The following is a 15974-nucleotide window of genomic DNA, read 5'->3' as shown; positions in this document are numbered from 1 at the left end:
TTTTTTTTAAAGAAATGTTGCTCAACATTGTTGCTTCATATTCGTTTTTTTATTCAACTATTAAAATTTAAAAAATTTCATTAAAAAATATGAAATAAAGAACGCAATAAAAAAATTATGTTGCAACATGTTGCTGGAACAAATTGAACTAAAATGTTGCGCTAGTACTTACCATCATAAGGCTTCAATATGTATTTACAGCATTTCGCTGAATAATGTTGCGAAGCATGCAAAAAATGTTGCGCAACATTGCTACTTCATTTTCGTTTTTCACTCAACTGAAAAAATAAAAAAAAAATTAAATAAGGAACGCAATAAGAAGTTATGTTGCAACATGTTGCTTGAACAAATTGAGCTCATTCGCGCTAGAACTTACCAACACAGATTATTTTAAGCAAAAAAGTAGAAATTTCTCATTAGATTTCACGAAAGTTGCAGCTACTTCAAAACCATTTGTTAGCAACATGTTGCTAAAATTATACAGGTGCGCAGCTGCTACATTTAAGTCCCCGATACACACCCATTTATTATGCTGGCATATATTTAACTGTCCGTAACCAATGCTCCACACAGATGGCCTCAATTACATAGCTTGGCATTCCAGTTACTCGCCGCTGATGATGACCATGAAGCATCAGCAGACTCTATACAATTCTGGTATTTATTTACACGGTACCACTTTCGAGTCTAAGTGATGCTTTCGCCAATTCCTTGCGGTCACCACAATCGAAATGGCAAAACGCCTTCACTGTGCCACATAACGCAAAGTCGCGCTGCTCTACTTTAAATAGTTGCACTGCACACACACACACACTTACACACATATATTCATACGAATTTATTAGCACATCAAAAGCAGCGTGTCAATCTTATCTAGCTGAAGTGCAGAAAGAAAAACAAAGACACGGTCATACCATCATTTGGCGATTGGTTATGCGCATGCGCGCTTCCACGCTAAAGCTATAATAAATTCATTTCAACCAAGTTGCAACAACTGTGCGGCGACATCAATCTGCATACAATTGTGCGCCGGACAAGCGCACCTGAGTGCATCCACCGCCGCGCCATTGCCGTTTGCCACACCACACATTGACAGCCAAAACGCAGCGTTTTTTTCGGCCCACTTGCCGCCACCTTCGCCGCCAGCACTTCGTCAACGCTACATCATTCATAACTTTTAATGTTAAGGCGGTTATTCTTCAAGCGCTCAAGCGCTTGTTGTTGCCCTGTCGATCGTTTACACAGATAGGCCGTTTGTCTAGCTCAAGCGCACTTCACGCACACACACGCGCACACGAATAGGCGTCTTGTTGTTTTTGCTTGCCGCATGATTTACAATGTGAACACTTTATGGTTGTTTAAGTTGTTAAATTGAATTAAGATGAAATAAATTCTGCACAATAACAACAACAACACACATTTTTATTTTGTTTTGAATCATATACTTGTTTGTTCATAAATTTTGTACGCACCTCACGGCGCTCTCTGTATCACGCACCGGCTGCGCGCACTCCCTCTCTTCTTTACAAATCGCTGAGCAGCTCTTCTCATTCTGCAACTGGAGATTTTGCGCTCGTAAATTCACTTTAAGAGGGCGTAATCATGCGTTGGAATTTAAATTAATTCGCTAGTAAAATCATCGTCTGCGCGGACGTGCAACGATCAGCCGGCAAGTGATCGAACGCATGCGCAGCGCCCAGCCAATGCATCATTCAACCGATTGCCCCATGCCGTCGCTAATCTGCGCTGAATTTTGTAGCACAAGCGCACATGCCTATTTTTACCGCATTACGAGCTCATAAATCTTGCTATGAAGATATCGCATTTAACGTTTAGTCGCCTGCGACCGCAGCGCTCTTAAGGTGACCCCCGCCGTTTTTCTTATTGTTGTTGCTGTTGTTGCCGACTGCAAATTTAACGCTTAATTTCATAAAAGAAGAAATGAGCAGAAAAAAAAACAACTCAGTGCTACGGTGAGTACCATTTTGCTTGTGTCAGTCAAACAATAAATATCTATGTAGCGGCCTGCCAGCGAGAAAAATCACAGAAACACATAAATAATTCATTTCATCCACTTGGCGCGGATAATACGCTGTCGTGCATTTTATAAGATGCGCGCAGACAGCATAGATTTCAGTTGCAATAGCGAAACGAGAACAACGAAATTATAAATAAAATAGAAATTAAAATAAAGTGCAAGTGCCCTTGGGAACGAGCGCGCCACTTGAGGGACATAATGTAGAAAGATGGAAATATATTTTGTTTATGGGGTGACCACTCTTCTCTTGAAAAACGTTAAGGCATAAAACAATAATCGTACATAGAAATCTTATTTTAGCCTTGACAGTAAACTCTAGCTAACTTGTTCGCACTTTGGGACTTTGGTTGTCCCAAGTATGAGGGTTTTGCTGATATGTGGGAGAGTTGGCAGTCGTGCTATGATTGATGAGTTGAAAAGCAACTCTTGATGCTCCAAAGAAACCTAAAACGAGTTTTTGGAAAATACTAACAGTTATGCTGGTCGAAAGTTTATTTTAGACTGACATAAACTCGTCTTTTAATCTACGGCTTAATATTGGCTGTGAATACTTCGCATCGTAGCCAGAAATCTAAGCATTATCTGGGCTTGAATTGACGTCAAAAAGCAGCAAGCACAACATTCAGCCGACCGATTCCCTACTTGACTCTGAATGATGTACTACCGCTTATTGAAAGCTACATATAATTATGATTTTTCTCTTCATAGACTCTAGTTTAAGGCTTCCAGACAAATGCAGTCTCTCTCACCCTGAAGTGTCAGTCATTCAAGTACCAGAGCGGTTATACTGACATTGGTCTCGCTGCCTTTGTGTTCAAGGTTGGAATTGCTTGGAACTTTAAAGTGGATAAACTTAAAAGAAAGGGCACTATCGAACCAATTCCGTCAGACTGCGAACGCGTCGAACTCTGCTGACTTTTACGTCTAAAACCAGACGGAGAAGAGCCAGCGGTATGAGGTCAGTAAGTGCTGATCAAGAACCAGCACTTGCCCAACTACGAAATCCTTCTGGCCCAGAGTATTACACAAGCGATTAACTTGTTCTTGGCGGAGTTCATCTCAAGGTGTATAGGTTTTTACAGAGCACTTTCCAATAGGACGAAAATGTGGAAAGGACAAACATTTTGACGACGCAAATTGTAAGATCTGCCTGAGAGAGGGCGAGGATCTGTTCTTCTCTGCTGTCGTGTCATATCTTTGGTAAGCCGTCGATTATTTGATATTAGTCGTGTCAACGAAATTAAGATAGGATTCAGATCGATTCGTCGATTATTAAGAGTTTATTAATCCATGCGTAGTTATTTTAGGATCGCAACGGATTGATCTTTTCCTTGGAACCTAACAAGTTTGCCTTTGTTTGTGAAAGATTCAACAGGCAAGTTCGAAGCTTTAGTGAACCGAGAAACCTTTTTGTATTAGCCATAAGCCTTATACTTGAAGAGCATAGAGTTGGCACTTAAAATGTCGTCTTCCACTAATATGCTATATATAAAAACTACCAAAAAAAGCACGCGAAAACAAATTATATACATATTTTAGTTTTATAAAATTTTACTTGATTGGCTGGAAGGGAAGACATTTTCTATTACTCAAGTACGGCAGTAGCAACCTTCGCGTGTGTTTTGTTTAATCCAATCGAGGAATTTACTGACACGCGTATAAACACCCGGTGCATTTGCTTGAGCGCAGCCGTAACCGAAAGAGACAATCCCTATGAAGAGAGAAAATAACCAATTAATTTATATTTTCTTTAAAAACTTTACAAAATCGACAAAATATTTTTGAACTCACCCGCCAATTTGTATCTGCCTTCATAGACAATCAGCGGACCACCGCTGTCGCCTTGGCAGGCATCCTTGCCACCGGTCTGAACGAGTCCAGCGCATAGCATAACATCGGTAATTTTGCTTTTGTAACGCGTTTCACGACATTGATTATTAGTAATTATGGGCACGGTGGCCTCCTGCAGATAATTGGAGGTGACGCCACCCTCCTTCACAAGACCCCAACCGGCGACGATCGCCTGTGGGAAACACAAATGAAAATATTCTTAAAAAGAACCAGAGTAGCTATTGTGTTTTTGTTGTACTTACTTCTTTGTTGTCGAAATTGTGATTGATATCGGGCAGACAAACGGGGCGCATGGTGCTGCTGAACAGTATGGGCGAATCCAACTTCAAAATGGCGATGTCATTTACAATTTTGCTCTGATCGTATTGCGGATGTATAATTGTTTGGATGACCTGTGTGGATGTTTGGAAAACGTTTGCTAGTTATTCTCATTGAGTATCACTTACAGTTATTATTTTGGCTTGAGCGCAGCTAATAATTTATTTTCGTGCTGAGTCTCTAAGCCGCAGTGAGTGCTTTTGTTTGTAGGGAAGAGTGAGTGCAGCACTAACAACTTCCGGCAGCTGTTTTAATGGTAATGGTATACCCATTATTATTGCGGGTTATTTGTTAAGGCGCTGAATATTTAGCTACTATTATGGCTTGTGATTTCAATTTTCATACCCAGCACATCAGCAAGCCAACGGATGTCGGGAGAAAAAATGCTGTATGAAAAGTCTGAACGCTCGCAGAAAAGACTGAGATTGCTTATCTGAGGTGTTCAGGCGTTTGTTTTGTGCTACTTTATGCAGCTTGTGGTCTTCTCATGACAACTACAGAACGTTTTGAAACTTTGATTTTAGGATGTGTATCTAAAGGACTAAGCTTTATGTGCTTCCAATAGTGGTACTGGTTGAACTCGTGAAAATAATACTAAGACTGTTAAACTTGTTGGATTAATTAGCCTTGGAATTCTATCTTCTTGTGTGAAGTTCTTTGAACTTTAAGTTTGAGATTAGAGTATTAGCAACTGAGAGAAGCCACGGAAATTTAGAGAGCTGTGAACTCTGACCCTTTGTGAGTCCCAAAACATCTAGAAACGGATCACCAGACTCTTATAGATCGAAGAAGCGCTTTGGGTTAACCGCAAATTTATTAAGCGCAAAGTTACAACTTCAGTCTGGCAAAAGCTGGTCATTTCACAAGGCACTTTTTTGATTTTAACTTGCCTTTCTCCATACAACTTTGGCAATTTGCATCGTATAAGATATCGACAGTGTCCAGTCGGAACACTTACCATAGCGGCAAGTTGAGCCTTGCTAAAAACAAGTAGTTCAGAGAATCTCTTGCGTTCCCGTCTGGGCCAGAAAATTCGCACAACTACACAACTTCTGCCCAGCGCCTGCCAAGCTTAGGAGAGGTCCATAATTTCAAAGCTAGAGCAAAGTATCGACTCGTTTCCTCCCAATCTTAGGAAATTAGGATAGGAGTGTGCTCTCTAGCAAGCTCACTGTCTTTGAAATTTCCAGCGATTCAGTTATGACCAGCTACCCAAACAAGTCGGAAAACAAAGTAGCTTGATATTAAGTGAGTAGTTTCACAGATGACGCAGTTTGTCTTTTCGCGAAAGCTTAATATTGAAGAGATCGCCAGAGAGTATGGGTCCAAATTTCAGAAGGAACAAAATTTTCAGTTTGACGAGTTCGCGAAACAGAGTGGGGTGACAAAATTTCTGAAGGAAGATTATTTACCAACCTTCGAGAAAAGTTCAGCTTTATTGGAAATGTATTTAAGCAATTGCCTCAGTAGAGCGCTCAACTAAATAGGACCCAATGAATATTGAGTTCACCTGAAATTTGTCAACAAGAAAAATCACTGTTGGTTCTTATACCCAACATTTTCTGATATCACTCTATAGCACATGCTCCGGCTTCTTTTTTTCTTTTTTCTTATTAGCACAATCTCACCATTCTAGTGATACCAGGATCCCCCGACGATCTATCCAATTGCAGTAATCGTACAGTTATCTGATGACGATTATTTTTTACACAATGCGCCGCCGTCAGCACATAGCGATCATTAATCAACGAGCCGCCACAGAAGAGACGCGCATGCCAGCGTCCCCTAAGTAGTTGCGTCGTCCAAGGGTACTTGTTGTGACGCACCTGTGTGCCGCCAACGATGCGATTGACATTCGGCGTACCACAGTCTATAGACGCAGACGTAGATCAACCCATAGAAGAAGCATGAAGAAACAGCCAATAAAAAAAAATTAAGAAAATAGTGAAAAATTAGAAAGTCTTTTACAAAAAGTTATGCAAGAAATACTCACAGCATTGTGTGGCACATTGGCCGTAACGTCCTTTATCTTCATCCAGAAAATCCGGTCCATCGGGACGTTCATAGAAATAAGCAGCTTGCACGCCAAGCGCCAAACAACACACCAAACTGGCACAGCACAATATAAAGGATTTCATTGTTTGGACACTATACACTTTAATAGAAAAAAAACGAAAAGAACACGCACTTGGTATGCACGTTTACGCGTAAATTAATAAAATTCCTTGAGGCAACGAAGTACTTGGCTGCCGCTTGCCGCAGCAGACTGTTGCGAAATGTTTCAGCGTTTAGCAAACGGAGCCCTTCTTATAGTTTACGCACTGTCGCTGGCGCCGTTTATTGCGTCTGCGCGCACGCGATCAAGACCAAATGCGCAAAAGTATAACAGAAAGCAACAAAGAAAATGATCCAATAACAATATTATTGTCAGCCAAAGTTTACAACAAATTAAAAGCACGCATAAATCATATTCGATTTTGGTTCGCAGCTTAATTTTTATCTTGCCGTCTCCTTTCCGTCATGTTCTCAAATATTTTAGCTGAACTTTCTTTGTTGTGGCATACACACAAACTAATTTACAGACAGTCATTCCTATAATCACGATGAGACTGTGGCTTATCGTTCATTGAACACCATGGCAGAAAAAATTACAGCAAAATGGTATGCAAAAATAAAATTTAAAAAAAGAAGCGTCACAATCGATACTTTTCGTCCAGCGCCTATAAATTTGTTTATTAGCTCATTTGAAATCGCTGAATTTTTAATTTTACACACTGCTTTGCATTACCATAAAAGCGTGCTAAATGTGCTCAGAACAAATGTTGGTGCTAACGACACTTCCTCCGAAGTGATTCAAAATTTAATAGCCCTTAATAAAAAGCACAGTACTTTTCTTGTTTTTTTTTTTTTTTACTTTTGGCGAAGGTGTGGATTATTTTGTTGTTAGTGTGAAAGATATCTGTATACAATATTGGAGTGCGAGTAACGGTTTTACTTTAATAAGCGAAAGACAGCATTAAAGTGCTAATTAAAAGGATGTTTCATATGTTAAACTGACTTTGGGAATTTTAAGACACACCGAAAAAATCTTTAAATTTTGAAAATAAACTTCTTAATATTTAATATATAGATTAATTTTATATATTTTTTAAAACTAAAATTTTAATTATGACAGGCAAAAAAATATATTGAAATCAAATAATAAATAAAAATTTAATTCATACATTTAATTTAAAAATTTTTAAACTCACAAACGTATAAAATTTTCTAAAAAAATTAAAAAAAAATATTAATAATAATTAATTTGATTCCTAAATTTTTGCACTAAAAAAATTAAAGTTTTTCAAAAAAATCCAAAATAAATATACAATCATAAAATACTGAAAAACTGTTGAAGGATACTAAAATTTACATATTCTTTTTAAATAAAAATTTCATGAAAAAACATAAAATTCATTCTTAAATTTTTACAATGACAAACATGTTACATTTGCATAAAAAAAAAATTAAATTAATTAAATAAATAATTAAAATATTGAGATTTTACATATTAAAAAAATATTAAGTTTTCTAAAAAATAATAAAATATATGCACAATAATAATGCACTGAAAAAAGAAAAGATATTTTAAAAACAAATTTAAAAAAATATGTAAAATTTCAATATATTAAATTAAAAAATAATAATTTTTATATTATCATTTTAAATAATTTTTTTTGAATTAATATTTCAACTGTCACAGAAAAATATTTAATTTGTAAATCTTTACACCGAAAAAAAAAAGAAATTTTTCAAAAAAAAATAACATTATTAATAATATTATAAATATATTTTTTTTAATAATACTTCAATATTTACGTTGCAAATTATAAAAAAAAAAACACACTGAAATTATTTCTTACAATTTTACAATGACAAACATTTTACATTTTTCAAAATATAAAAATTTTAAATAACTTTTTAAATTAATATTTCAATTTTCACGGAAAAATATTTTAAATTTAGAAGTAAAATAATATAATAAGTCAATTTCATTTGTTAAGTTTTTAAAAATATATCATGTAATATAATTGTAAATATATCTAATAAACAGTTAAAAAAAATACATGTAATATTTAATTTTTTTAATAAGAATAATTAGTACAATAAAAACAGAAAAATTTAAATAATTTGCGTTGATTTACATATTAAACTTTTACATTAAAAAAATATACGAAAAAATTTTTACAATAATTAAAAATTAATTTTTATACAATAATTTTCTACGTATTAAGTTTTTTATATTATCTAATATTCTTTAATCAATTTTTTTTTGTTTTATTTATTTCTTTTTCTTTGTTAATAACTGAAATATATTTACGGTGTTTAGCTGAAATTTTGTAGTTCACCTGTTACAAGCATTTTGATAGATATGGTAGCTCTTTCAAGAACTTACATACAAATTGAAGAGTATGTGACGCATGTCGAATTCAGGCATTGGCAGCAATTAGTCACGATTTTTTCTCGTCTGCGTAAATCCATTAAAATGTCACATTAATTATAAGCTCGTTGAATCTGCATACTCGTATAAAAGCAAATCAATGGTGGTATTTTATGGCAGTGCGTATGTTATTAGTGCGGGAAAGTTTTGTTGGACGAAGCATTGTTTTACTAATTTTCGCTAATTGACTTCGTGATAGAGAGCTTATTCTCAAATTGATTAAACATATTTCACTACAAAATTAAATAAGGTTCACGCATTGCAAAGAAGTATGCATATTTTAAGGTGTTTGACTATAAATGGTTGTATTTTGGAGCAACTTTTTAGATAAATGAGTTCATTGGAAGTTCACAAAATTCCCAAGTCCATAGAGTTCTAGTTGTTTACGTACTGAAATGCCATTAAAATTTTCCGATATAACAAATTGAAATATGGTAATGAGCAATTAGAAAAAGTTCATAGATTTCCACAGTATTCAAAACTTTCCAATTACTATTATATTATATAAAATAACAATATTTTTAAATTTCTATATCTTATATTAAATACAATACATAAAATCAAAGCGACTAGACTGTAAGACAAAAAACAACACCCAACAAGTAAGGAAATTCTAAGTTCGGGTGTTTTCGAACATTTTATACTTTTGCAACTTGCAAAGTGCAAAGCCAGGGAAAACCTGCAGGTGTAGGTAAAACTTTATATTAACTTACCCTAGTAGTTTTGTCCTGATTTCATGAATTCTAGGCAAGAGGTTATTAGAAAGCAGTTATTTCCAAAGTTCATCAAGATTTCTTACATACTGACCGATAGATAAGTTATAAAGTCAACCGGAAGTTCGAAAATATTTATGTTAGGTATATGGGCGAAGTATTGACTCGATTTTAACCATTTTTGGCGCAAGAGCATGTTTGTCACTATAAAAATATTTTACCCGAATTTGAATACTAAATCATACAGATTGAACGATATGCCCGAAAGAAAATCCGCCTAATGCACTGGGGTCCACATATATAGTATATGTGTCCTTAAAAAGTTAAAGTCAGATTTCGACAATTTTTGTGCAAATTGTTTTGTGATAACTTCATTGTTGTTTGATTTGTACACTATAAAGTGAAAGATTCAGATGGAAAGTATGTTTTATGGGTAGTAGGCGCGGTTCTAATCAGATTTCGCCCATCACAGTGTATAAAAGGAATGCTTGGATAACCACTAGCTTGACAAATTTGGTTGAAAATAGTTAAGAAATTCCTGAGATATACGATTTCAATGAAAGATTAGCGGTGCCATGCTCCTTGTCCAATTTTTACACCCGAACCTACAAAGCTCTGCAATATCATCTCGGGTGTAAACTTGTATGTCTCTGCCGCATTTACTCATAGATTTATCGCACTTTTAGTAGTGTTCAACAAAACCGTTATATGGACAGTGGGCATGGTTATTATCTGATTTCACTAATTTTCACAGTGTATGAAGAAGTGCTAAAAAGACTTCGTATCAGCAGGTTTGGTTTGGCAAAAATGTCTCTTAATATCCTGCATTAAATTACAGTCTTGTATCTATATTTCCAGGTTAGTTATGACACTTTATACGTTTTTAATGGTCCGATGACGCCCACCTGCAATATATAATATATAACAACTTTTTATAAACTTTAAATATCGGTAAGATTTATATTCACAATATTTAAAAAAAGTTCAAAATTTTGAGGCGCATAATTAGTAATATAACACACAAGAGATACCACCGTTTTTTTAAATCCCTACCTAAAAGCCGGCTCTACGCGGTTAAAAAATTCAATATTTTTTTTTTTTATAATTTCTACTAATTCAAATATTTATGGTCCCAGATTTAATAAACATGTTGTTGTTGACTTATGGGTTTTAGTTTGGCTACTGTGCCTCAACAACAACAACAACTTACACACATTGAGAGTCTGCATAAATTATCTTGTGCGAATTTATGTATGCAAATGCGATGCTGGCGCTAAATATTTGTAAATTTACATATAAATTATGGCTGAAAAAAATTTTAGAGAAATGCTGGCGGGCGTTAAAAAAGTTAAAAATAAAATCAAATTTAAAATAAAATATGGCTTTAGTATATATAGCTGCATGTAAATATGTATATATGGCAACAATATTTTATAGTTTCAAAGAATTTAAAGCAACATGTAATTACTTTTGCACTTGCAACATAATACGCGGTAAATGAGTAACCCGAGACCGCCCTTAAATGTCTGGCTGCGTGAGAACAAAAGCAAAAAAAAAAAACATAAAAGACAGAGAGAAGCAGCAAACGAAGTCGCTCGATATTAAACGACATCGATTTATCATTTGGCTTTATTAATTTCATACATACATGCCCCGCGGCATACATAAGTGTGCGTCTGCTGCCGCAAACGCGGCGGTGACGCATTTTTGCACGCCAAAAGGTTTGTTTTGCACTAATTCACGCACGACAGCAGGATGCTTCACGCGGCACGCCACATGCTGCCACATAAATTAGTGACTTGTTGTGTACGGTTGCACAATGCATGTGGCATGCAGCATGCAGCATGCAACGTCATGCCGCTGTGCGTGCAAATAAATTATACAAACAGGTTGCAAGCGGGTGGAGCAGCAGTTTTTTTTCGTTGTCGCTCCAAATGAAAGAGAGTGAGCACATCAATTCGTGCACAGGTTTTTAATGGATTTTTTTAATAATTTTTTTTTTTTATAATCTTTACGCGCAGGCAGCTGTAACAGTTTGCGCAGTGGGGCGACAAAGCCAAAGAAAGTTAACCGGTGTGTAATGCGGTTTTGTTAAAAACTAATTTATATTTGCGGAAATATGGAAAGAGTATACATCCCTTCATAGTCATCTTGCTTTCTTACCTAGAATATATAATTCTAACCCACGTCTGTGGGTTCAAGAAATAGTAATAATGTTATTCATCTTGGTTTGACTCGTGATATTAATCTTGATTTGAATGGAAGCTTAGTTTTGTGTTAAAATCATGTTACTCTTCGCTGACTTTGATAATTAAAAAAAAGAAATCGTGATATAGGTTAAGTCTTAGGGTTTCCAAATTTAATGGTTAGACTGGTATTGCAGAAAACTATTAGGCTGATGAGCCTCCTAGAACAGGTACTGCAGTCGAAATAACTGAGGAATGGGAACGGGTAGGAGCCCCATTCACTTCTTGTGATTCACCACTGGACTGTTGGGGCTCAGACCAACTCAGCGAGCGTGATAGTTGATCAGCAGCTGCCCTTCTCTTTCAGGGTAAATCACCAGCGGTCTAGGGAAATCTTCGCTCTCAGCAAAGTCCACCTTTCAATGGTTGTAGGAGTTCTAACTGGACACTGTCCGATCAGGATCCATGCGGTTAAATTGAATATCTTACCGGATGTCAGTTGCATCAGCTGTCTGGCAGAAAATTAGAGAGGCTCATCTCAACGCTTCCTGAACAAATGCCCCGCTTTTGGCAGATCAAGGCTGGATCTCATACTTTTAGACATCCAGGTGAAATGGCGGAAGTACGACTGAAACACCTAAGCAGATTTGTAATAGGTTTATGACGTTTTTGCCAATAGCTGGATATCGAATTATATTAGTTTTTCGCCTAGCTACACAGATCATACTAATTTATTCAATAAAATGATTATTTAACTGCGACAACTGCTGTTAGAAAAGGTCTGCATCAGAAAGAGCAATCTATAAAATCTGATGAGTTCTCTTTGCAACTGGGCAATTCATCTCAACATTGCATTTCATTCCATGCAAATTCCGTTGCAAAAAAAACTGTTGTATGAACTATATATAATTGTGCGTGTGGGGATGTGCTTGTTACAAGGCCTAGCATTAATTGCAGTTTAATCTGCAATTGACCGCACAGTTCAACAATTTTCAGAGCGCTCAATTCGCGTTGAGGCATGCATCTTCCTCCAACGGTGCATACCAGTAACTGCATACAGTTAAAAAAGTAACAACAACAATAGAAAACAGCAGTCTCTAACAGAGTAAATTGCAGCAGCCTAATTGGCATATTCGTTGTGTTGACTTCGGAAATTCGCTGGAAAATGGTCGCATTTTCGCTGATGTTGCTGTTGCTCAATTAAATTTGACATGCATTCAACAGCCATAAAAAGGCACCACCTACCAAATGTAGCCACAGCCAAATAACCGCACGAGTCCAAGCAACCGAAGAAGCAGCAGAAAAACTATCCAGAGATGCTCCAGCTAACAAGAGACGTCACACACAAATTTGTGGCAAACAAGCAAAAAGGCAAACAGCGCATGCGCAGCCAGTCCAAGGCAAATTTCACGACAGTGAAAAATGCACAAATCAAAATAAAATGTATTGACTTGATTCAGTTTTCTGAAAATGCTCGCATTTTTAAGCTTCTTTATGTTGTTTTTTATTTTTTGCTTTGCTCGCCTTTTCGCCTGTCAATTTGTTGCCTGCTGTCGCGCGCAGTTAGCATCATTGCGACAGGCGACAGCCGCAATAGTATTACCATCAGCTAGCTACAACAACAACAACAACACCAACAACGTAGTCATATCTATACAGCATTACAACAACGTCTGACAGTCGTGCGAACTCCACCTTTGGTCATTGTCTGGAGCGCGGCATTGTCGCGCTGCCGCTGACGCCTCTGCTGCCGCTAAAGTCAGTCAGTCAATTTTAGTGCCTTCTGGAGTTTTCAACTTGTTAGTTTAGAGGCTATAGCCCCTCACCCATTAAAATGCTGACTTTTATAATAGGCGTGTAATACTTATTTACAGATTCCTGCTATAAATTGTAAGAGACAGCAATAATAAACATAGACACAAGTACGCATGCGCATAGCCACATCACAGCCAGTTGAAGGCTCTGCTGTCTGTCTGTGTTGGGTGTATGTGGAGCTGCCTCTTTAAAATCAAATGATAATAAATCACCGCCAGATATCATAAAACATGTTTATGCTGATATTTTTAACTGCTCAGCCATCATAATCACCGGCTACGTGCGTCCTCCTCGTAGGCTTTTCAGCGGGCATATGGGTGAGCTGTTGCCGACTGCCAAGCAGTCAAGCACATAGTTAGCCAGTTAACATTCCTGCGTGAGACTCGTGAGTGTCAAGCGCGTTGGGCACTAGCCGCAAAAGGGTAGAGTAAATATATGAGTTGAAATGATGCGTTGGCTGGACTTTGACAAAATCTTATTTATTTTGTAAGATTTTAATTCTTAGATATGGTGGGCACTGTTTCACGAATTGTGTGTTATATGTTTAGACCATTAGTCGTTAGTATGTTTAAGTAATATTTTTTTGTTGAAGGCTTCATAAATTTATATTCACTTGGTTCTATCGTGAGTTTAAAATATTCAAACTTTTCAATTGTGTTTGGCAAATAATTAAAAAATGTTGCCTATATATAGGCGAAAAATACGTAATTTATCAAAGTCACACACCCACACCGTGTATATACTATTTTTCTTTCAAGCTTGTATAATAACGACTTTATAATAAAATTAGATATCTTTGCTGAACAGATTTACTTTTAAAAGGGTTACTATCTTACGCTCAAATTAAAAACCAAACTTGTCTGACAAATAACTTTATAGAATTAAAATAGAAAAACAATAAGCACTGTCTGAACACTTCGTGGCATATCTGAAAATGAGATATCTTGAAGAAAAGTTATTAATAGGAAGGGCATTAGTGTCTGTTCATCAACGAAAAGAAATTAGAATATTCTTCTCTAGATTACACAATTGTCAAGATAACCAAAGATAAGGATTTAAGGGGGTATTATATTCTAGAGACAGGAATTTTAGGTGATTTTTAAAGTTTCGTAAAAAAAGGCAATCAATATTTTTATTATCGATTTTTCTATCAGTTATTTATTAATGTTGAAAGAGTACAGAAAAAAATGTAAAAAAAAGTTAAAAATTTAAAAAACTGGCAGCTGATGAAGTGGGAGTCTGCAGTGATGTCGCAATTGTATGAACTAACGATAAGTAAAAAAAAATTATTTTGACAAAATGGCGACTGTTTGAACAAAAAAAAAACGATTTTTTTACCATTATTTTTATTTTCTCGTATTTTTTAAAACTTGTAAAATTTTAATTTTGTGGATGAGGCTAGCTCATACTCGAGAGAAATCTATAAATAAGACTCTCTGAAAATTAAGTAAGTCAGTTTAGTAGATCTCGAGAAATCGTGGGTATCTTTTTGAAAAAGACTGGTCTGAGAAGAACGCATTTAAAGTTGCGCGTCAAGTTGTTTGATCGATTAGACCCAACCGAACCAGTTTGGTGGCCGGGTCAGTAAAATGTCTATATCTCCGAAAATAATTTAAATTTTCAAAAATCCTTTTGACATATTCTTTAAGCGTTAAACTTTGAAAATATAAAAAAAATTTCCCACTCAACTTTTGATAATCAATTTTTGACAAAATATCGCAACTAATGTCTTGTCTCTACCTCCAAATATATGAAAGTACACTTTCTCTGTCGTTTCTCCCATAATTTCCGACAAAAAGATATTTAGGATTGTTAGCTTGTGTTGAGTGCACCTTATTCTCTTCTTTTCAGGCAACACACATGACCATCGATCTACGAAAATATATTTTTCTATGTAAATGTATATGTTAAGGTATTCATAACCCTGTTGCCACTTATTTATTCATGTTCAATTTGCATAAATGACAATGAGCAGCTCATAATGCATGCGTTATTATTTCTCCTTCAACCTCCTCGACTGCCTTGGCTGCCTGTTGTGCGCCACCACATGCCACATATTGCATGCCACCAATTGCTGCCACAGCTACCAGTGTGCGACAGAAGCCTTTTCAGCTCATATTTACAGCATTCCCCTGTTTGCCTTATTAAATATTAAAATTTGCATAGTTTCATAAGCTCATCAGCATGTACATATGTGTGTGTATGCGCATGCAAATGGTCACTGGAATTTCTTGCTTTCCTTTTAGCGTCAGCGGAAGATTCTAATCAGTTCTTCGTGCATGCAGATTTCATGCTAAAAATGTTTGATTACAATTTCGCTTTTAAACATTGAAAAAGGAAAGGGCTTGCAATTACAATTATATTTTCTTCCTTGTGGCTCTGCCACGTTGGAATTGAATATGTTGCTAGTTTTTGGTAGTAGCATGTTTAAAAATTATTGGTACCAAAGCGTCTCCAAATATGGCTAATGATATTTTTGTTGTTATATAATATATTGATAGTGCAGTGAGAAAAATAATTTTTCTTTTCATATTTCTAAGAGAGATTTTTTAGAAATATTCGAAATGGTCTGG

The 15974-nt window shown here is 35.9% G+C and overlaps 1 protein-coding gene and 1 long non-coding RNA gene across 2 annotated transcripts in view; one reads left to right on the top strand and one right to left on the bottom strand.

Annotated features, from left to right (window-relative positions):
• Nucleotides 1–15974, top strand: part of LOC138856389 (uncharacterized) — an 86693-nt gene that overhangs the window by 59228 nt on the left and 11491 nt on the right. The gene's annotated exons all lie outside the window — the stretch shown is intronic.
• On the bottom strand, nucleotides 3572–6496 carry LOC106626248 (trypsin-1). Its single transcript, XM_036370259.2, has 5 exons — nucleotides 6201–6496; nucleotides 5836–6077; nucleotides 4132–4281; nucleotides 3830–4061; nucleotides 3572–3749 (listed from the first exon to the last, which is right to left on the bottom strand). Exons 1-5 carry the CDS (start codon nucleotides 6343–6345, stop codon nucleotides 3628–3630), a joined length of 891 nt encoding a protein of 296 aa, XP_036226152.2. The 5' UTR covers nucleotides 6346–6496; the 3' UTR covers nucleotides 3572–3627.

The sequence above is a fragment of the Bactrocera oleae genome, chromosome 3 (assembly GCF_042242935.1).
Source record: "Bactrocera oleae isolate idBacOlea1 chromosome 3, idBacOlea1, whole genome shotgun sequence".
Lineage (NCBI taxonomy): Eukaryota > Metazoa > Arthropoda > Insecta > Diptera > Tephritidae > Bactrocera > Bactrocera oleae.
The sequence above is the reverse complement of the archived record's forward strand: the minus strand, read 5'-3'. Positions and strand labels throughout refer to the sequence as shown.

Coding starts and splice junctions, on each gene's coding strand:
- LOC106626248 (XM_036370259.2), bottom strand. CDS start 6,345: ATGAAATCCTTTATATTGTGCTGTGCCAGTTTGGTGTGTTGTTTGGCG. Junction 4,062..4,131: donor ACAATTTCGACAACAAAGAA/GTAAGTACAACA, acceptor TGTTTCCCACAG/GCGATCGTCGCCGGTTGGGG. Junction 3,750..3,829: donor AGGCAGATACAAATTGGCGG/GTGAGTTCAAAA, acceptor CTCTCTTCATAG/GGATTGTCTCTTTCGGTTAC.